The 21,660-nt window shown below is 57.1% G+C and overlaps 1 protein-coding gene across 1 annotated transcript in view; it reads left to right on the top strand.

Annotated features, from left to right (window-relative positions):
- TSPAN11 (tetraspanin 11) overlaps nucleotides 1-19,144 on the top strand; it is a gene marked incomplete at its 3' end in the record, with an annotated part of 47,763 nt that extends 28,619 nt beyond the window's left edge. The window contains exons 3-8 of the mRNA XM_081083955.1: nucleotides 3,067-3,258; nucleotides 14,742-14,816; nucleotides 15,614-15,718; nucleotides 16,598-16,756; nucleotides 17,124-17,210; nucleotides 19,043-19,144. Coding sequence (XP_080940081.1) covers nucleotides 3,067-3,258; nucleotides 14,742-14,816; nucleotides 15,614-15,718; nucleotides 16,598-16,756; nucleotides 17,124-17,210; nucleotides 19,043-19,144 — 720 coding nt within the window. The remainder of the gene's footprint in view (nucleotides 1-3,066; nucleotides 3,259-14,741; nucleotides 14,817-15,613; nucleotides 15,719-16,597; nucleotides 16,757-17,123; nucleotides 17,211-19,042) is intronic.
- Between the last annotated feature and the right edge of the window lie 2,516 nt (nucleotides 19,145-21,660).

Genomic DNA, 21,660 nt, shown 5'->3' with positions numbered 1-21,660 from the left:
TCTGGCACACAGTCACGTGGTTAGCAAGGGGCACAGCCAGGCCTGCTGACTTCCACCCTCCCAAGACCTTCCGGTGACCCATTCCAACAGTTCACAGCTTTTACTTTTCCTGTGCAGAGGAGAGACTTTTTTCTAAAGAGCTGACTGAGTCCCAAGCAGGAAACGCCTGGACTTGAACTCCTCTTGCTCCTGATGGCAAATACCACTTGGTATCCCCTGCAGACACTAACTTCTTCGCCAGAGGTGATGCCCCAGCGGAGGGAGGGATCCCCAATGACTTGCTCACTTCCTAATTTCTTCTGACCCTGCTGCCACCTGGCTGACCTGCAGGCTCCAGCCCGCTCTGCGACTGGGAAGCTGTGGGCAAGAGCAGCCCTCCCACAGTGCGATCAGCACTGCTCTTCTCCTGGAGCTGCATTTCTCAGAGTCCCCCACTCCTTCCTGGGGAGCCATGGATTTTTTCCTTTCTTGCATAATTTGATTTTCATCCCTTTGGACTGAAAATTCTGCTCCTCGTATTTTCACCTTCTACACCAAAGCTCCTACCAAAGCAAACGGCCTAACACAGCCAGAACAGGCTGGAGCTCAAGTCCTAGACAAATGTCAGAAGCTCTCCCAACACCTGCCCCCAGGCCAAGGGGCCCAAAGCTTCCAGGAAGCCATGTGGTCTGTGAGATTCGGCACAGCGCCACCTCCTGGGGGAGAGGGGCAGGACACTGTGACCCTCCATTAAACCTGACATCTACACAGTGAGTGGTTCTCAACTGGAACCACCTGGAAACTTAATAAAATATTCATGTCCCACTCCCAGCGATTTCCCCTGGCCGGGGTGTGGCTGGGGTTTTGCAGAGCTCCCAGGTGACTGTGCAGCCAGGCTGAGAATCACTGCCTTAGAGGTGGAGGAGGCCTCGCTGCATGGTCCAGACGGTTCCAGCACCCAAATCTGAATGCATTATTTTAAATGGATGACCATTTCTCCGGGCAAAGCACCCATAGTTTGTTGTTGTTTTTTATCATATTCTCAGTGGGCTCCATGCCCCCAACCGATTAAGTGTCCCCAGTCCAGTCCAAATGTGCCCCCTAAGCAGGTGCCAGGCCCAATGTTCAGCCGTGGGGCTGACAAGCCTAATGGATAATGGATAGTGTGCAGACTTCTATAAAGAGCCTACAGCAATTACAAATTAGATCAAACTGATGTGGTCACGTGGACTGTTTCATGCTGCTCAGAATCTCTTCCTGGCACTATCATGTGCCTTTGATTAATAAAAAATGAGAAATGAATTATTACTTAATGCACTGGGTTTGGTAGGCAAAAATCTTCAAAATGTAAGATCCATGGAACAAAGTAATCAAAGGGCTCCTTGGTGATTATAGGTTGGCAGCTACCGGTCTAATATAATACCCTAGAGATGAAGAAACTTTGGCCCAGAGAGATTATGGGACTGGCTTTAGGTCACACAGCTAGTTGTGCAAAGTTAGGGCCTTCCCCTTAGGCATGCTGCTGAAGCAGAAAGGAAAGGTGCAGGACATTTTGCTGGAAACTCGCACATAACACAATTCCATAGACCGGACTCGGGAAATGCCTCACTGGCCATGGGGTTGTGTGGGCCAGAGATAGTGTACACTCACCAAGAATTTACAGACCTAGCGTAGTCTGGGATCTCATCAAAGCTGAGACACCATCAACTGTGAGAGACATCATTGTTTCCTGTGCCACTAAGAAAAAGTCCTGCCCAGTATAACTGTACGATGCCAATAATCCCAAGATGCATGTCAATGTTAGATGTGTAAAATGTGAGAAAAAAATGGAACTGAAGCGTCTCACACTAGGCTCTCCCGCTCCGTTCAGAGCTGCATGGCTGTGAGCTCTTCCACCTGGTTCTCTTACCTGCTGGAGGTGCTAAGGGGGATGAAACGGCACTTTGAAGAATACTGATTACTTAAAAAGCAGAAATTAGTAGCAGAGCAGGCGCAGCCCAAGCTATGGGACCCACGGACAAAGTCCTGGATCCGCCCTCAGAAGACCTTGGTTTGAATCTCAATTCTGAAACTTCCCAAGGTTGTCATCTTGAGCATGTTCTATTCTCTCCAAGCCTCAATCTCTTCCTCTGCAAACAAAAATGTGTCCTCCTCCCCCCCATATCCTCACAGAACCATTGCAGCGCTCAGAAGGTAAAATGGTAAGCTGAGTAATGTAGGTGCCTCGTGCATATTAATTGCTAAGAACGCCCTTCCATTTGCTCAGCTGATGCCTGTGACTCCTGAGAACAGAGAGCTGCTAGATGACAGGGTGGGTCATGCAGAGAGTCCTGGGGCTGATGGGACGCCGTGCAGTCTTCATCCATCCGAGGAGAACTGACCCCTAAAGGAGGCCCCCAGCTCTGTTCCAGGGACCCTTCCTAAGGAGGCACCCTGACCTGCCAGTCAGTACTGTCCTGTCCCTGCCCCTCCTCAGGGCCAAAAGGGAATCAGACAATTAGCAGGAAGAAACATCTCCTGCTCAATCCCAGAGAGACTCCAGCTGTGGGGTACCTATCCCTTCAATCCTGGAGGCTGCATCCTGAGTCTTGTCCCAGCCCCTCCTCCAATTGCCCTCCTCACCAGAGGCAGGCCCTCCGGCAATTCACTTTCCTCTGGGAGCCTCCTTTCTCCCCCTGTAGTGCAGAGGTGGAACTCCCCCCGCCCCCCTCCAGGGGCAAATATAGGGATGAATATGGACTAGGGCGCAGGAGCACTGGGGGTAGGAGGGGCACAGGGTGGCTGGGCCTGGGGAGGCGAGAGGCTCACACACAGAGGTCTCCCCTCCCTCGGGGACAGAGACTCACGGGCAATGTGGTGAGAAGCGCGGAGTGGGGAGTCCCACCTGGATTCAAAATCGGCCCCTGCAACGCAGGTGTGTGACCGTGGCCAGGTGCCCGGCCTCGCCACGCCTCCATTTCCTCACCTGTCCACTGGGACCCACTGTCCTCCCAGGCTCTTTGAAGGACTGAATGAGGTGGAGCATGGCTCGCCGAGGGGCCACGGTGGCGCCCAGCGGCCACCCGCTCTGACTCGGGCCTCCTGCAGGTGGGGGGGGCCGCCGTCCTGGCCGTGGGTGTCTGGACGCTGGTGGAGAAGAGCGGCTACCTCAGCGTCCTGGCCTCCAGCACCTTCGCCGCCTCCGCCTACATCCTCATCTTCGCGGGCGGCCTTGTCATGGTGACCGGCTTCCTGGGCTTCGGTGCCATCATCCGGGAGGACAGGAGCTGCCTCTCCACGGTGAGTGCGGCTGCCCCACGCCCAGCGCTGCGGCTGGGAGGAGGGAAACCTGGGGGGCGGGGGGCTCAGGGAGCCCAGCTGTACCCCAACCAGGCTCCTGGACTGAGAACCCCACCAGGGAGAGTGGCCCAGCCTGGAGTCCGAGGCCTCAGGAAGCTGGCGGCTGCACTGCCCTTGGATTGGCTGTTGCCTTGTCTCCAGGGCCTTAGGGAGAAGGGCAGGCTCAGTCCTGGCACAGCTTCTGTTCCTCCTCCTCCTCCATCTCATCTCCCCCTCCCCCTTCTCCTCCTCCTCCATCTCATCTCCCCCTCCCCCTTCTCCTCCTCCTCCATCTCATCTCCCCCTTCACCTTCACCTTCTCCTTCTCTTCCATCTCATCTCCCCCTTCTCCCCCTTCCCCTTCTCCTCCTCCTCCCCATCCCCCTCCTCCTCTTCCTCCTCCTCCTCCTCATCCTTCTCCTCCTCCTCCTCCTCCACATCCTCTTCGTCTCTTCCTCCTCTCCTTCCAGATTTGATCGTGGTGATTTTCAAAGCCATGCAAAACTGAAAAGAATGTCATAGTGAAACTCCACGCCCCATCACTCAGATTCAGCAACACTCACCTCAGAGCCAGTCCTGTTCCACCTGAACCTGGCGCCTCCCCCACCCTGACACCCCAGGCATCTGGTCACCTGTGAACATTTCAGCGTGTACTTGGAAAACCTATGGTCCTTTTTTTAGAAAATATGATGACAATACTATTATCACACCTGAAACAATTAGCAGTGCCCTGGCCAGTGTGGCTCGGCTGGCTGGGCGTTGTCCATGCAACAAACGGTTGCCGGTTCGATTCCAGGTCAGGGGTGCACGCCTGATCCGGTGCCGCTGCATCCCCGGTGGGTGCACGGAGGAGGCTGCAATCAGTATTGCGCTCTCACAGCAATGTTTCTCTCTCTCTCTCTCTCCCTCTTCCTTCCTCTCTCTCTAAAAATCAACAAACTATTCTTTTAAAAAAAAGGATTAACAGTTGTTCCTTAATATCATGAAATAGCCAGTTTCAAATTTCCCCAGTTGACCCATGAACTGTTCTTTTAAAAAAACAAAGTTTGTTTGAATTAGAATCTAAATTAGTCCATGTATTAAAATGGTCCACTTGTTTCCTAGGTCTCTGTTAGTCTCTAAGCTCCCCCATTGATCAATCTCTCTTTTTTCTCCCTTGTGACTTATTTGTTGAAGGAACCAGGTCATATGTGCTATAGTTTCTCCCAGTCTGGCTTTTCCTGTCATGTTATTTAACGCGTTCTCCTGGCACTTGACTCTAGAAGCCTGATTGGACTCAGGTTGGATTGTGTGGGCAAGAGCATTTCCTGGGTGGTGGTGTGTGCACCTCAGGCTCCTTGACAGGCTTTCTCCGGGGAAGCTGGCTCTCCTCACTTGGCTCAGGGTGTCCAGAGAGAGGCCAGGGCGACTGCAGGGAGCAGAAGCCAGAGGTCAGTTCAGGACCTGCCAGACCAACCCTCTGACTCCTGTGCACCTGCTGCCAAGACAGCCCCCCAACCCACCCCGCCCCAATCTCCTCCTAAGGCCAAGGCCAGTGTGGGCAGGGGAGGCTACCGAACATCAGCAAGGAAGGGAAGGGCCAGCGCCAATCCAGGTCTCCACAAGGAATCAGGCCGAGCCTGGAAGGAGTCAGACAGCGGGAAGAACCCCTGAAGGTTGTGCCCTCTCTACCGTTCCTCCTCGTGCCCACAGTCTCGTGCAAGGGCTCCCCACCCTTGGCAAGCCTGCGGCTCTGTCACTGACTGTGCTCTGCTCTCTGCGCTGTGACCACGGCCTCCCCTTCTTCACTCCCTTCTTCCGTGACCCGTTTGCAGGACCTGTCCACCATCTAGGCCCGTGGTCGGCTAGCTGCGGCTCGCGAGCCACATGCGGCTCTTTGGCCCCTTGAGTGTGGCTCTTCCTAAGCCTTAGGAGTACCCTAATTAAGTTAATAACAATGTACCTACCTATATAGTTTAAGTTTAAAAAATTTGGCTCTCAAAAGAAATTTCAGTTGTTGTACTGTTGATATTTGGCTTCGTTGACTAATGAGTTTGCCGACCACTGAGGGCTGAGCCAGTAAGAAAGCAAGAGTCTCTCCAGTCACAGCCTGACAGGCAAGTGGTCTGAGGCCTGTGTTGGGGGCCTAAGGCTGTGCCCAGGGCTGTGCAAGGAAGAATGAGACTTAAGGAGGGGCAGGGCCTCGGGCTTGCCTACAGACTGGTGCGCACCTCTCAGCCTCAGAGAGTCAGCAACAAAGGCCTTGGCAGGGCTGGGGACACAGGGACTGCTGGCCGGGGATACCTTCCTTCTTCTCAGAGCCACTTCACCGCTGCCTGCGTTCACCTCCAGAACTGAAGATTCTCTGGTCCAACATCACTAAGCAAACACATCAGAGAGGCACCAGCTCACAAGTGAGGTCCGGAAAAGTGGGTGTAGGCACACACGAGTGCACACACATGCACACATGTGCACACAGCCCAGCCCAGCAGTGTGGGGACATTGCTAGCACACCGGAAACTCCAAGCCCAGAATTCTCTTCCCTTGCCCCCCCCAACCCCCCACCGAGAGTCCCAAAGACAGAACTGGCCCAAGGACAGGACACGGGTGAAGCAGGGGACCCTGAGGAATCCATGGCCTGGCCCCCCAGCCCCTGAATTATCGATCACTTTATTGTTTAAAGCGAGAAGGTGGTCGTAAGACCTTCCTTGGGCTAACACAGCAGGACTTTTAAAACTCAAGCTCCCATGTAGAGGCGAGTGGAGTGATTAAGGCAGCTTAAAAGTATTCTGTGCTTCCTGGAGGTGCCTTCTGGTCTCACTGCATCTTTCTTCAATGTGTGTCTTAACTTTCTTTTTAAATCTTTAATCAGCTAAAGGCTGGAGGGAACTCCAGAGGAGAAGTACCATGAGTCTAGCTCTGTGAGCTCGATCCAAAGTGATTATCATCCCATGCGCCGAAAGGTTGCAAGTTCGCTTCCTGGCCAGGGTACATGCCTAGGTTTCAGGTTTGATCCCCAGTCAGGGCACATACGGAAGGCAACCAATCAATATTCTCTCTCACATCGATGTCTCTCTCTCTCTCAAATCAGTAAGTATATCCTCGGTGAGGGTTCTTTAAAAAGTGGTCCCCCAGGAAAAGAGGGAAAGATGAAAGATGAGGCATATGTGGAGGTGCGTCCAACTTCAGCCAGAAGGAGTGAGGGGCCTGGCATCAAAAGTTCCCAAGGACCCCCCAGAGAAGGCGTCCAGTTCACACAGGCGCACCTCTGTCCTGCCCAGGCCCGTCCTCCCGGCATATCTGCAGCCCCTCCAAGTCACTTTCCCAAGGACATGCAACCCTGGCTGGTGCTTAAATGATGATCATTCGACGTAGGAAACCTGCAAAGGGGAGCGGGAATGCGGTTTAAATTATTCACACCAGCTCTTCTTTTTTAGGGAAGGCTGCATGAGAAAGCAGATAGGTCGGGCCGGCTACGCCTAAGGCCGATGACCAGGACAGATGTCGCCCTGATCAAAAGAAAGGGATATTTTTAGGGTTTTGAATATGGGCTCCGAAAACTGTTGTAGCTGAAGCCAGATGAAGATCATGATCGACGGTCCAGGCTAACCTGGGTCTCTGTCAGGGGCTCTTTTATATTTATGGGACGGATTAGGAAGTAAGAAGTTCTAGAACCAATTTCTGAAAATGAGGGGACCGCAAATTGCAATACTTCCATCCAGTACGTGCAGACTTAGTTCAGGGCAGTAAGGTCCTGACTCAAGGACTAGGGCTCTGGGACCGCAGGGCAGTCACGCGGCTACCCCCGGCCCCCTTGCATCCCCGTCTTTATGTGGGTGAGGGGTGAGGATGAGGAGGAAGGACTTTAGGTCTTAGGAGACGAATCACCACATTATGTAAAGATCATAAAATGTGGCTATAATTACATCGATGTCTCCAGCACAGTGACCAAGCCTCTTTGAGAAGAAATAGCTATTTGTAGGCTTTTACTCCCTGGGTCCTCACAGCTCCTTAGCCAGAGACAGAAAGAGACTTGCCTAAGCTCGTGGCCTGGGGCTGGCAGAGCCAGTGGACACCCAAGGCTCACTCCAAGGCTTTCTGCTGCCCCAGGCTGTCTCCCCCCCAACCCCCCCGCCTCCCACACGGGGAACAGGATTCACCTTCCTCATGACTCAGGACCCATGGTCTGCCTGCCAGCTGAACCCTGAAGCACTGAGGTGAGAGTTGGAGGTCAGTGCTCTGGCTGCCTGCCACCACATTCGCTCAGAAGGGGAGGTCAAGCCCCCGCGTGCTGGCAGTGAGGCAGAAATCAGCTCTGCTACCCGCCGCGGAGTGTTTGCACCTAGTGGGGCCAAGTTCAGCTCAGTGTATGTGTGGGTATCACCCACAGGGGCTTGCTGTCTCCCCACTCCCAACTGGGGCCCTGAGCAAGTCTCAGAGCAGGGCTGAGCCAGGAGGGACAGAGAGCGTGTGTGTCTGTGTCTGTGTTGCAGGAAGGCAGGGGATGGTGGGCTTACATCTCCAATCCTAGAGTTTGTTTTTCTGTCCTTCAGCCTTTCCATCCTCCAGCTTCCTTTCCTTGGCAGATTCTGGGTTCAGCCGTGTAACTGGAAAGAGACAAGCTCCAGTCCCTGTCGCCTAACGAGGCACAGTGATCGGTACTCTCATCACGGAGCCTCTGGAGAGAGGGGAGCCTCAGAATAGCCGATCCAAACAGCGGGTGGTCCTTCAGCCAATTACTGGGAAGCCCACGGGTCCCTGCAGATGTCTTTCCTTCCCAGTGACATTTCATCCTGTTGATGTCAAAACGAACCTTATTGATCCTTATTGCACACACATACCCCCCCCCCCACCCCACCCCCGCCAAGGATGGCCTGGCAGTGGCTGGCAGGAGGAAATGGGTCTGGGTGGGAAACCTCCCGAGGCCCACGTAGGTGCTCGGAGGTAGCTGAGGACGGGCGGTATTACTGCTCTACTCCCACGGGCTGATGGGACAAAAGGGCATGTGGAGGCAAGTCATTCATGTAAAGACCCGCTGCCTGCCCGCTGTGGTGCTCCCCACCAGGGCACCGGCTGCACTCCCTGCCAAGAGCCATGGGCAGCGGAGAGGGCAGGACCCACTCAGAGCTGCACGTCCCCCCACGTTGGTGGGACCAGGACAGGAATGATAGCTGGACAGCTGTCTGGACGACTCCTCTCGTGCCAGGTCCTGGCACCGACGCCGGGAAGCTGTGCCTCCATCTGATGCTCAGTGCCCTGCCCCATCAAACCATGCGTCACACTCTCTTAGGGGAGCTTAGGATCAATTGGAAAATGAGACCCGGGAGACACAGAGATGGTGGCCAGAGGTCATCATTATTACTAATGCAGCTCTACTTCTGCAGCAGAAGCCTCAGCAGCCCTTCGGCTCTGGGTGATAAAGGACAGGCCTCGGCACCTCCCTGAGAACTGCCTCCCTGAGCTCAGTGCATGGCGTGAGCAGAGAATACAGCATCCTGAGGACAGGCTGTCCCCGAGGAGGGCAGGAGGCCTCCTGCCAAACAGATAAGAGGAGCAGCGAGCAAGGAAGGGGGAGAGGCAGGAGTGTTCCTCCAGGCGTCCCTGTTGGGAAGCAGGAGGCCCGGTGAGGGGAGGCTTGGTCCTGACACTGCACAGACAGATGGAGCAGCAGCACAAGACATTCTTCCCACCTAAGCCCCACATTTTATGCAGAAGGCCCAGAGAGGGTAAGTGATTCGCCCAGGGTCACACAGCATCTTCAGAGAGGAAAGCTGGGCCCAGACTCCCAGGCCATGGTGCCCCGTGTGACATCACTCTTTTCTCTGACCAGCATCATTCTGGGTTCAAGATCCACCTTTCTCAGGCTGCAGGAAATGTACTTTATCATTGCCCACCCATAGCAGCAAATTTTCTATACCCAGCAGTTTTTACAGCTGGTTAATTTCCACCACCTCCTCCTCTTCAATTTTCGGCAACTCATACACCATGTTACACTGATGAGGCTGCCTAGTTCATCGACCTCCACAAGCATTTCCAGAATTTTCTGCTCTGCTGGGCACAGAAGGGATTAACCAGTTCTTGGCTTGGAGTACAGAGAGGAAGACGAAACGCCTGTATTAAAAGACAAAGGACCGTGTGGAGGTTAAATTCCTGTTTGAACTTGGTCAGAGCTCTGACCTCTCTGAGCCCTAGGACTTCTCCTAACCTCAGGCGGGGCAGGAATTTCCCCTGCCAGCCTTCCCTTTCCTCCTATGACCAACCTATTACCAGCACCACGCCCATCCTGGTGTCCCTGCTACCTACCCTGTCCTGTGTCCTACCCTGGCCCATGCTCATCCCTTCTGATCCAGGCTTGTGCACAGGTGCCTGCAGGCCGCACTTCGGCTCTCCACAGGCCAGCAGGAACCTCTAGGCCAGTGGTTCTCAACCTGTGGGTCGCGACCCCTTTGGCGGTCGAACGACCCTTTCACAGGGGTCACCTAAGACCATCCTGCATATCAGATATTTACATTACGATTCATAACAGTAACAACATTACAGTTATGAAGTAGCAATGAAAATAAATTATGGTTGGGTCACAACATGAGGAACTGTATTTAAAGGGCCAGAAGGTTGAGAACCACTGCTCTAGGCCCTTCCAGGGGGCTCGTAAGAGACAGCAATCGCTCACTCCCCCCATGCCCACACCCACTGGGCAGCAGCATCCTCCGAGCCCCTGGGCTGTGCGCCCCCTGGGGAGTCTGGTGACCCTCCCTCAGCCACCTGGCCAGGCCCTGCTGTCCACTCTGGAACCTGCTCTCTCAGCCCAGTCAGTCTGGACTCTCAGCAGTCCCGGCGTGATATCCAGTGGACACCTGTCTCTGGCTTACAGTTCTGACACTGTGTTCTCTCCCGAACCCTCACAGTGTGATCTTTGCACCCCAACCCTTTGGCTGGGACTCTGGACCGCCTCGGATGCATTCTCTTGATGTCTCTTGAATAGTTCCTGCCTCTCTGTGGCTGGTTTGCTCCTCCCCTGCCCTCTTCCAATGGCTCCACTCAGTCAACCAGCCTTCCTTGCCCAGCCTGGTCCTCTGCTCTGCTCCCAACCTTTCGGGCCAGAACTGGATATTAGCATCAGCCGTTAGCCAGAGCACTCCCTAAAGCAGTGATGGCGAACCTATGGTTGCAAAGATCAAAAAATTTCTATATGTGACACGGCACCAGAGTTAAGTTAGGGTTTTTCAAAATGCTGACACGCCGAGCTCAAAAGGTTCGCCATCACTGCCCTAACGTCTTCCCATAGAACAGCCCCAGGAGGGGTGGCTGAACCCCAGCTATGAGCCCTGGGCTGGGGCTGGAGGAGGTGGAGGTCACCTTCATCCTTCCAACAGTGACATCTTGCTGCAGGAATGGCTTGAGGCTCCCAAATCCACTTCCTCTCTTTTCTGCACAAACAGGCCAGGCAGCTGCACCTCTGAGCCCTGGCTGCCTCCAGCCCGTAGTTAATTGCCAGAAAATAATGAGCCCTGAGGTCATTGCCGCTTAAACAGCTGGCCCCAGCTCTTCCTGTTTGGCCTGGGTGGCTTTGCGCTCCCTGCCCGCCCTCGCCTGCCGCTGTAATCCTCTCGCACACAGTCAAGCGGGGAGCCTCCAGCTGTGCTCTCCCCGCCACTGACTTTGGCAGCATCTCCATTCTCCGCTCTTCCTGTTGCCTCGCTGCCCTGAGACCACGCTGTGCCTCTCCCCCACCCGCCTGGACACCCTGCCTCGGTTTTCTGCCGGAGGCTCGGTGCCCTTCTCTACCCGCGCGGAATAGTGAGACAGAGGAGGAACGCTTAGCGAAGCTCCCTTCTTTCTGGCAGAATCAGTCCAATGGGGAAATTCCAAAGTCCAGTTGTATGAAGTTCTTGAAGCTTACCTGAAGGTGGTGCCAGCTGGTGCGGAGCTGCCCTGTGTCACAGGCCCAGTGACAGAGCCGCCCCTGGGCTTGGCCTGTCCCGTGCGGCGGACGGAGGTCCCTCGTCCCTCGTCCCTCGTCCCTCTGAAGACTCGTCCGGCAATGTCACTGCGAGAAACATCCCCGCAGCCTTCCTGCAGGGCCTCTCCTTCAGGAACGCGGGTTTGGTTGAGTGCTGTGCCTGCCCCAGCTTCGTTCTGGATCTAGATTTTGTTTTAGGAAATATCCAACTTCCAATTCAAACTGTCCCATTACAGAATTGAAGGAAAGCCCCTTTGGGTAAACGGTAGAGGAGGAAGATGACTGCGTCCCACTCTGCTCACCCAACCGGGTCCTCCCGTGTCTGGGGCCCAGGTTGGCATCCTTTGAGGTGGCATCATTCTTATCGAAGGCTCTGGGGGCAGAAGCTACAGAGCTTCCCTTGGAATTCTCGTCCTGCTTTCTGTCCGGCCAAGACTCAGGCGGCCACTTCTGGAAGGACGGGGGCAGCCCTGAGAGCAGGGGCAGGCCCGGCACAGGGGGAGCTGGGGGGAGGGGGAGGCTCACACCCATGCACGGGGCCTGCGAAGACAGAACAAGATACGGGTCAGAGTGTCCATAGTCCCCAGAGCAGACCAGCGTGGGGCCCGCCAGTCAGATCGGTTCAAGGGTATCAGCAGTGAGGTCACAGCCAGGAGCTTCCAGCTCAGGGAGGGCTTTGGGGGCCTAGCGGGAGCTGAGGTTGGTGGCTAACGGCTGCGGAGCACAGATGCGGCCGGGCAGCGAGCCCGGGCAGGCGGCAGGGAGAGAGCAGAGGCCGGCTGTGCTCAGGCTCTGTGCGCCCCCGGGAGCGGTGTCCAGCGTGTGCAGGTAGTAACTAGACTCCGAGAGAAGTTAGGCTGGACCGAGTAAGGCAAAGGGCAGAGGGGCAGGCACAGGCTCGACATCTCTTCCTCCCACACCACAGAGGCACAGGGTGCACCGGGAGCCTGGGGGTGACTGGCAGCCACCGCACGGAGGCTCCGGTGGCAGGATGGGAGCTGGCCTCCGAGTACCGAGTGCTGTACTGAGTCCTGAAGCAGGGCAGGGGGAGTGGGGATGAATGTGGAGCCAGCAGGGAGGTGCAGCCGTGTTCGAAAGGAACTATGGGTCAGGCACATCCCCAAGGCCCTGGAGTGCATGCATTAGCGGAGACACCCTCCTGGTGGGTGTCAGTGCAGCCACACACTGTCCAGTGGGCCAGGCAGCTCCCAGGAGGGCAACCATCTGGCCTGGGCAACCGTGCCTGCCGCTGGCTGACAAGTGCGGCTCACCTCAGGCTGTCGCTACGAGTTCTGGAGCAAGAAGCAGGCCAGATCATCATAAAGCATAACTTGCCTCCCACTGGGTCCTCCTAGGGGTAAGCAGGACAGGATGGGCCACCCACTGGCTCAGCCCCACAGGCAGGGCCCTGCGTATGGCCCTGGAGGTTGCACCTTGTACAAGGAACCAGGGAAGGCTGAAGTCAGCTCGCCCAGCTCACTGAGCCACGTTTTTCTCATTGGAGCACATTTTTCTAATTCACACCAAGGTGTCAGAGGTCACCGGTCCAGAGCCAGCAAGTGGCAGAGCCTGGACTCACCACCATCCTCCAGTTTCCAGGCCCTGTGTTAGGCACCCAGGCTGCTTAGCAGAGTCCCAGCCACAAACCTCTCTCAGCCTCCTGCTCACATGGACAGCATTCAGTGCCTCCCGAGGACCCAGGCACACACAGCCCCCTTCGTCCAAAGCCCTCCCCGTAGCGGGAAGAGTCCATGGGCCCAGGACACATGCCCACTTGGAACCTGCCTCTGCCCTCCCCACTCGAGACCTCATCTGGGGGCCAGGAGCTTAGGATCCTGTGCAGTCAGCCTGAGCCTCCGTCCAGAGCCTGCAGGGGGCACCAAGGCAGGTGCCCCCACCCTCCTCCACACCCACCTCCTCCACACCCTCACACAGTGGGGACTGGGCCTGGGCCTGGGAAAGGACGGGCAGAACTGGGACATGCAGGCCCGGGCCATTCCTGGTGCAGCATAGAGCAGGGCAGGAAGGGAGGACCCAGGACAGGGACGGGCAGGCCTGGCACCAGTACTGAGACTGTAGGTTTCTCTGCTCACTCGGTGCTGGGAGACGATGAGCTCAATCCAACGGCTGAGGGAGAAGCAGCAGATTCACTTAACTTGAAAGGAAGCCTGCTCATGGGTCAAAGTTCTTCGTCCGTGAAATGTGCTCTCCCCTGTGTTGCTTCAGTCCTGCCCTTGCCAAGCCCCCTGCTGGGCTCTGGGAGCCAGTGGGCAAGGCCTACAGGCCCATGGGTTGAAATTGCCTCTGACATGGCCAGACAGCCCCTGCCCTCCTGCTATCTCACCCTGTCAACTCTTGGGAGCCCATGCCAGCTGTCTCCTTGCCCTCAGACCCTCCTGCCCACTTTCTTGCCACACCTGATGAACCCCAGCATCTCAGAGCTCACCCACAGGTGGGCAGTGCCTGGAGGGAGGAAGAGCATCACCAACCAGTGCCCGGGAGTAGCGGCTGTGCTTGCCCAGAAGGGGCCAATTTCAGGCAACAGCACCCCCTCTTCTTCCTCCTCTCCCCCCACGTCTTTCCTTCTTCCCTACCTGTACCTGCACCATCTCCCTCACCCTGTCGCCTCGCAGTCATGTGGGCCTGACATGCATTTCTGACCTGTTGGCTCCTCCAAGAACATACCGGGATCCAGCAGTGTCCCGAGCCTTCCTGGTGGTAAAAGCAGGTGGGGAGGGGGGCAGGATGAGGCCCGTCACAGCCCAGAGCGCAGCCAGGAACCCAGCCAGCAGTGTCAGCAGGGCTGTGAAGCGTGCAGAGCAGTGAGCCGGAGCAGTCAAGCAGTGGTGAGGGGAATTTAGAACCGCTGCAATGCCCTTCCCAGGCCCCTGCCTGTGCTTTTCCAGAGCCTTGGTTGCTGCAGCCCCTACACTCCAGCCATGTCCCTGAACTCAAACCCCCCATGCTTCTGCTCTCCCCTCTGCCTGGCATGCACTTCCCTCCTTCTTCACCTGGCAAATGCTCACTCATCCTTAAAGGTGCCACGCAGGTGTCACCTCCTCCAGGAAGCCTTCTCTGACTGCTCTCCCATAGTTTCCAGGGCTTGCCCCATAACAGCATTTAAAACACATCATTATGATCACTTACTGTCTATCCCCCTACCACCAATAAGTTTGAAGGCAATAACCGTCTTACTGATGAGGCCTGGCATATAGTAGGCATTTAGTAAGTATTGGATGTGTGGGTGGATTAACAAGCTGCCAGCAGACCAGTGAGTGAAGAGGTGAGTGCAGAACTCCGTGCCAGCAGCCAGCAGCCAGCAGCCAGAGGTGGGGATGCCCAGAGCTGCTGGGAAGAGAGGAAGGTGCTCTGGGGTTGGGGGTCCCTGGCAGGTGCCCTACCTCCCTCACTACTTTAGGAAAGCATTTTCATAGTGGCCCTGAAGTACCATCCGCTCCCCAGCCCGATCCCAGGGTGACTGACCGTCTTCTCCCCTTGTCCCTAGTATTTCTGCCTGTTGCTGGTGATCTTCCTCGTGGAGCTGGTGGCGGGGGTCCTGGCCCACGTGTACTACCAGAGGGTGAGTGGAAGGTCTTCCTTCTGCGTTGCCCATAGCGCCCCCAGGAGGCCACGCAAGGGGGAGGGTGCACGGTGCTGGGGAAGCGAGGCAGCGGCGCACAGGGTGGTCCCGTCTCCCAGGCCCCAACACTCCTCGGCACATCTGGGTCCTGCTTCTCGCCCGGGTCCCAGTAACCCTCCCCTCCACCTGCGGATGTGGATGTCTTCATGGGAGCCAGGAGGGGACGCTTCCCTGGGGGTGGCTGGCTCCTCTCCGCTCCTAAGGGGAAGTCACACATCCAAGGGGAAAGCAAGGCCTGGCCCAGGGCCACATGCCAGACTATGAAGACAGCACCGGCCTGGTCTGCCTGCGGACAAGGAGGACGGGGCGGTCGGGTCCTCTCCCACCGCGTGCCCTCTGAAGCAGGCTTCAAGGTCACGACCAGACTGATATTCGGCTGGCAGAGACAGTGACCATGCTGGTTGTTTCAAGCCAGTACCTGGAGGAGCACTGGGTGCCCACGGGATCTCATGACCAAAATGAAATTCAACAGGTATTTAAAAGCCACCCTGGGCCTCGAGCTGTCTCCTCCCGCACCTGCCACTCAGCTCCTCCCACCACACCCTTACGTTAGGGCCCCAGCTTTTGCAACATCGCCTCCTAACTGTCTGCTGTGCGCGGAGGGTCCCTTCCACTGTGTGGGAAACCACCGCACTGCACCGTTGGAAGGACAGTGCTGCAGAGTAGCTGGTGGTTAGGCGCAGGCCTGGGGACCGGGGTGGGGCGTTCTGCTGACCCACCTCCCCTCCACCCTCCAGCTGAGCAATGAACTGAAGCAGCACATGACCCGGACGCTGGCTGAGAACTATGGGCAGCCTGGAGCCATGGAGATCACCACCTCCGTGGACCGTCTGCAGCAGGATGTAAGCCCGGACAGGGTGGGGTCCTCTCTGTCCCTTCCGTCTGTGTGCCCCGGGCAAGTTCCTTACCTCTGTCAACTCCTACTGGACGACAGGCAATGACAAGCTTTGATAAACTCATGTTTGAGCCCAGGGCCGAGCGTCACTCCCGGCACAGAGTAGGTGCCTAACAAACACTTGTTAAGTAGACTGAATGCACCTCCCGCCCCACCTGCACCTCTGATGCCAGAGACCACCTCAAATAGCCCTGTTCATGGCCCACGTAGGGACTCTAAGTCTCAGTCCCCAAACCAGAAGGGCGAGAAATAACCAATCTCCTGTTTTTTAATCACCCGGATCTGGGCGGGCACATCCCTGCCCTGGGAGGTGCAGCAGATGCAGGGCCCAGGTCGGCTCACACCAGCCCCTCTGGTCACTGCTGAGCTGCCTGCTCCTTGGCCTCTGGGACACCTTTTGTGTCCCTGCAGGACTCAGGGCTCTGAGGCCTCAAAGCCTGAATGGGGGCCTGGAACCTGTGGCAGGACTGGGTCCCTGGCCCCGGGTTCTGCCTCCCTGCGGGCCCAGGAAACTACCTCTGGTGGGTGTGGCCCCACCTGCCTCTACCTCCCTGCCCATCTTCTCACACACTCCCTGACCCCGGGCCACCAGCTTAATCTCCTTAAAGATCTTGATGATGTTTAAGGCAGCAAACAGGTGGCCTGCAGGCAAATTTTGCCTGAAATGAGACCAGCCCCCACTCCAAACAGGGGAAGGGAGGAATCCCAGGGAGAAAGGGAGAAGAAGGGGCTGGTTGCTATTTGAATAATGGTCCTGCTCCCTGGAACCGAGCTGCTGGAGGGGGCTGTGCGTCTCCTCACCGCCAGGTTCGGCCTCTCTCTGCAGTTCAAGTGCTGCGGAAGCAACAGCTCTGCCGACTGGCAGCACAGCGCCTACATCCTGTCCCGGGAGGCCGAGGGCCGCCGGGTGCCCGACAGCTGCTGCAAGACGGTGGTAGCGCGCTGCGGCCAGAGGGCCCACCCCTCCAACATCTACAAGGTGGAGGTGAGCACCTATCTCCAGCTGGGGCCTGCAGAGGGCCCAGCTGGCCATCCAGGGGCCCCCAAAAGGCAAGCTCAGGGCAGACAGGTGGGGGGAGCAGGGCCCACTTATTTATTGGCCAGAAAGCAGCAGTGCTGGGCCTTCAAAGGGCCTCACAAAGCAGGGGACGCACACCTGCTACTGAGAGGTTCCGGGACATCATAGCCGACCCGGGGTCACCCAAAAGCCTGTGGGCAATGGGAAAGCTGGACCAGGCCCTTTCAGTCTCCGGCCTTCCCTCAGCCAGTCGGATGCAGCACCCGGCCTGCCTTCCCTCCCATCCTCGCCCACTTCTGGGTCAAGGTGAGTGTGACCTGCTGTTCCCTTCCAGGGAGGCTGCATCACCAAACTGGAACAGTTCCTGGCCAACCACCTGCTGCTCATGGGAGCAGTGGGCATCGGGGTGGCCTGCCTGCAGGTGAGTGAGGGGAGGGGCCATAGAAGAGCTCTGAACGCCCCTCCCTCGGGCTGTGATCTCAGACCACTGACCCTTCGCACACGCACACTCTGCCCTGCCTGCCTCTCCCCTTCCCTTCGCAGCCAAAGTTGAGTCACACGGTCACTCTCTTCCCCAGAGACAGGAAGGAAAGTGCCTGGGGCCGGGGGGCCAACTTGAACTTGTAAGGAACAGAGACCTGAGAGGAGTGTGAGTGGGCTCAGGTATGTGCATGCACCCATGTGTGCACGTGCAGGTGTGTGTGCAGCCTGCTGTGTCTGCGGGCCCTGGGTGTGTCCGCATGCATCATGGTGGGGGTTGGATGCATGTGTATGTGTCTAGGTGTGCTTGTGCACGTGTGTGTATGTATGTGTGTGTGTGCATGACATGCTCTCATTCCTCTGTTATGTGCGTGTGCACACCTGGATATGTGCTCCCTGTGTACACCCAGCTCTCTGCTCCGAGCATGAGCCATGCTCTTTGCTCTGGGTCACTACTCCACCCTCCCCCAGCTGCCATCCAGGGAGTTAGTGTTACTCCCATGAGTCATTCTAGTAGTCACAGGTCAAGATCAGAGGAGACAGGAGTGGCACCCGCAGGGGCAAGGACAGGCTCAGCGAGCAAGGGCCCTGCGTGCCCTCCTCACCTGACACTCCTGCTTCAGCCCAGCCGGTTCTGGAGGGAGCTCAGTCCTGTCCCACCTTCCTGAGCCTGGTCTATAAGCACTGTCCAGGGGAGAGGGGAGAGCAGTGGCTGCCTGTCAGAGGACCTGGGTCCAATCCTGCCGCTGCTTCTGTGCGACCTTGAGCAGTTACTTCCTGGCGCCCCAATGTCATCCTCAAACTATGGATTGTTTCCCCAACTGCGTGAGGGCCAGATAAGAACAAGGTGATATGTGGACGGCAGCAGCACCTGGCACAGGCGAGGGCCTCCATAAGTGGAAACTCTGTGGACTTCAGAGTGACTCAGATACTCTCTCTTAACTGATCCCCACAACCTGAGAGCCAGGCCAGGCGAGTAACAGTGTCCTCCCCATTTTACAGACCAGAAAGTTGAGACCCAGGGAGGGGACTTACCGAGGGTCTCGTCCTGAACTGCCACCCAGGTCTCCGTGGTCCTTCGCTTTCCCAAACTCCCTCCCAACACAGTTCCATGGAAAGAGAAGCAGGATGGGTGTGACGCTAGGGAGCCTCCGTGTGGGTTCCTCCCCGGTCACAGCTGCTGGCCCACGTCAGCCTGAGTGCCGGAGGGTCCAGTTGCAGCCTCGCCTGCTGGGCCTGGCCCTCTGGAGGGAGACCAGACAACCGAGGGCTGGTTATTCGTCTCTGAGCCCTGGCTCCTCATTTGTGATGTGGGGCTAATTATAGCTGGTTCGTGACCAGTGAGGATCAGCAGTCTATATGTAATTACATGGCTCACTGCCGAGCAGGTAGCAGGTGCTCAGGACGCAGTCCCCATCATTACTTTTATCATTTACATGTGGCACATTATTTCTCCCAGAAGCCCTGATTGTTCCCTGGACAGACCAGCTGCCCCTTCACCTCCACTCAGGAGCAGGCCCAGGGAGCCCCAGGGGGCAGTCACCTGGCCCCTCGTGTACTTCCCAGGGCAGGCCTGTGCCCCACATACTGAACCTCGGGGGAGTTTCCATGGGGTCTGGGGAAAAGACTGCTCTGCACTCAGCCCCTGAATCAGCTGTGGTTTCTGGAAACCTGCTGTTTGCCTCAGGTATCGAGGGGACCTACTCTGCATGGACGCTGGCCAGGCCGGGGCCACGCTCTGTGCCCATTTCTTTCTGGGCTCTCTGGCCTAAGAGCCTGGAGAAGCTGAGACTGGGCAGTGAAGCCATGGGCAGGGAGGAACTGCCAGTGCCCAGAGCCAAAGGGCTAGGTGGCCAAGTGCACCTGCAGGAGTGATGCCAGGAGGCCAGGTGGCAGGGCGCCTGCAGGCCCACAGGTGCCTCCTGCCCCCTCCACCCCCACCATGAAAGTCTTGGTCCAGCTCACTGTGGAACTACTCCTAGAGTCCCCCAGAGAGAGCTTCTCCGGGCCGCCGTGGACCCCAAGCCCTTGGGCAGTCTCTCCCCTCCATTCCCCTGAGGCTGGCCCTGCAGCAGCCAAGCCTGGGTTACAGCTCCCTCTGCTGGCCAGTGCTGGAACTAAGCTCCCCAAGTCCAGGTCAGCTGCTGGCCTTGAAGGAGGGCTCGCACCAGGCCTGTTCCCAGGTTCACAGTCATCCTCCCGCCGGAGCCGGCGCCAGGCCCCTTCCCACACACGCCCAGCCTGGCACTTGGGAGACCCTCAAGGCTCAGGATAGACAAGGCCAAGACGGTGTCATATGCTTCCCTGGTCGGGACTGGAGGAAACCTAGCTTGAAGTCAGAGGTTTTCCTATTGATAGAGGAGGATTTGAGGCTCAGAGAGGGATGTGGCTGTGCCCAAGGCCACACGGCTCCAAATGGAAGTTAGCCCACTCCTACTCCCACCCCCACATTCCCACACGACAAGATAGGAACATGCTGCAGAGCCCAGAAAACTTGCAAGACAGTGAGATTGGACTCTGCAGGTCATTAAGGGGAACTGAGTGGCTTCCTGGGACCTCCTGGTCCTTCCCTGATGCTCTTGGTGACCGCCAGGTGCTGGGTCAGAAACCTCGAAAGAAGCTGAAAGCATTCGGCTTCTCTGTTAAAAGCCCACATGTGCCATGTGCTATATCCAGGCCGGCTGTCAGAAGGGGGTGCCATCTCCCACACAGGCTGGGCCCAGCAGCCTGTCATCTGCCATCTCCCGCTCCCGTGATCAACTTGTGTGTTTTCTCTGCTCACCCTGGTCTGCTGCTGAGTGTGCTGATCTCTGCATGTCCTCTGCCAGGAAGGAGACACAGCTCACTCAGGGATCTGAACACTCAGTCCATTACTCTTCTGCATGAGTCAGGGTGGGGTGTGTGTGTGTGTGTGTGTGCATGCATTGGCGAGATTCTGGCCCGCACACTCCATTCTCGCTGTGCCTTCCCTGGGAGGCACCCTGGGAACACACATCTCATTCAAGAGTGAGCATGCTGGGAGCCCAGCCCTCCCGTCTCCCCCCGGCATGAGGTGTAGGAGAGGTAGCCACAAGTCCCTGCTAGTCCACCTGCTCCCTCCGGCTCCCCCCTTAGCAAGGATGAGAAAGACTCAGATAACCACAGGACAGGGCATGCTGCGTGACACCGGGTGGCATGGCTGTGACAACCATCTGCTAACAGCCGGTGGGAGACAAAATAACCTCTTACGCCGCCTTTCAGCTGTGGCTCCGAGTACTTGGTGGATTAGCTCTGCTCTGGCACCGAGTCTGGAGCTGAGGGCCGTGTTCACAGGGCCCCACCAGCCTCCCACGTCGGGGTGGAGAGGAGGGAGGAAGGGGAAGAAGAGGGGCATCCTTCACTACCTCCTACGCCAGCCTCGCGAAGAGAGACAGAGCGCCTACCGGCCCGTAGGAGTCCTCACCTGCCTGTCCTCCCGTTGGCAGCAGCTGTTGGGAAGTTGGGGGAAGATGGGGCCTTGCCCCTATATGTGGGGAAGTGCACCTTGGCCCGTGTCCACAGGGTGGCCATCGGGCTGCCCTAGTGCCCCTCTCCCACTGGTGGAGTCAGGATCCAAGGGCCTCATGGTCAGGAGCATGATCACAGCCGTGGCCTCCCTGGTCCAAATATCCTCGCCTTGTCCCTGCGTATCCTTGGGTGGGAGGGAGGAGAGGAGGGGCAGAGAGGAAGGAGGCAAGGGAAGGCGGGGGAATAAGGGTCCTCAATAGCGTGGAGACAGGAAAGTGAGACCGGAAAAGGTGACTTCCCAGCACTGCCCTGCTCTGGGCCGATGCTCTAGCCCTGTGGTCGGCAAACTGCGGCTCGCGAGCCACATGCGGCTCTTTGGCCCCTTGAATGTGGCTCTTCCTAAGCCTTAGGAGTACCCTAATTAAGTTAATAACAATGTACCTACCTATATAGTTTAAGTTTAAAAAATGTGGCTCTCAAAAGAAATTTCAGTCGTTGTACTGTTGATATTTGGCTCTGTTGACTAATGAGTTTGCCGACCACTGCTAGCCCCTTCTTGCTCAGCTAGTGGGTGTGATGGGGGCCCGCCAGGCAGGCTCCTAGGGCCTCGTTTGGGGCCACATTCCACGCTGACTTACAGATGAGCTGGTGACAGCTCTGGGTGCCCCTCCCAGAGCCTCGGTTTCCCCAGGGGCTTCTGTCCATCTGCCAGAATCCACTGTGATGGCTGGTTTTGCTCTGGTCAGAGCAGCAATGCAGACAGAGAAAGGCACTCGGGTAGCAGCCAGCTGCCCCTGGAGAAGCGCTGGGCCGCAGACCAGGCAAGGGCCGAGCTCGTTCGCTAGTAGTGCAGAACCTCGGCCCCACCCACATCGCGGTCCCTGGGTGATCCGTTCCCATCAAAG

The sequence above is a fragment of the Myotis nattereri genome, assembly GCF_964212035.1.
Source record: "Myotis nattereri genome assembly, chromosome: 2".
NCBI classification, from domain to species: domain Eukaryota; kingdom Metazoa; phylum Chordata; class Mammalia; order Chiroptera; family Vespertilionidae; genus Myotis; species Myotis nattereri.
Note: the sequence above shows the minus strand (reverse complement) of the source record. Positions and strands in the feature narration are given on the sequence as shown.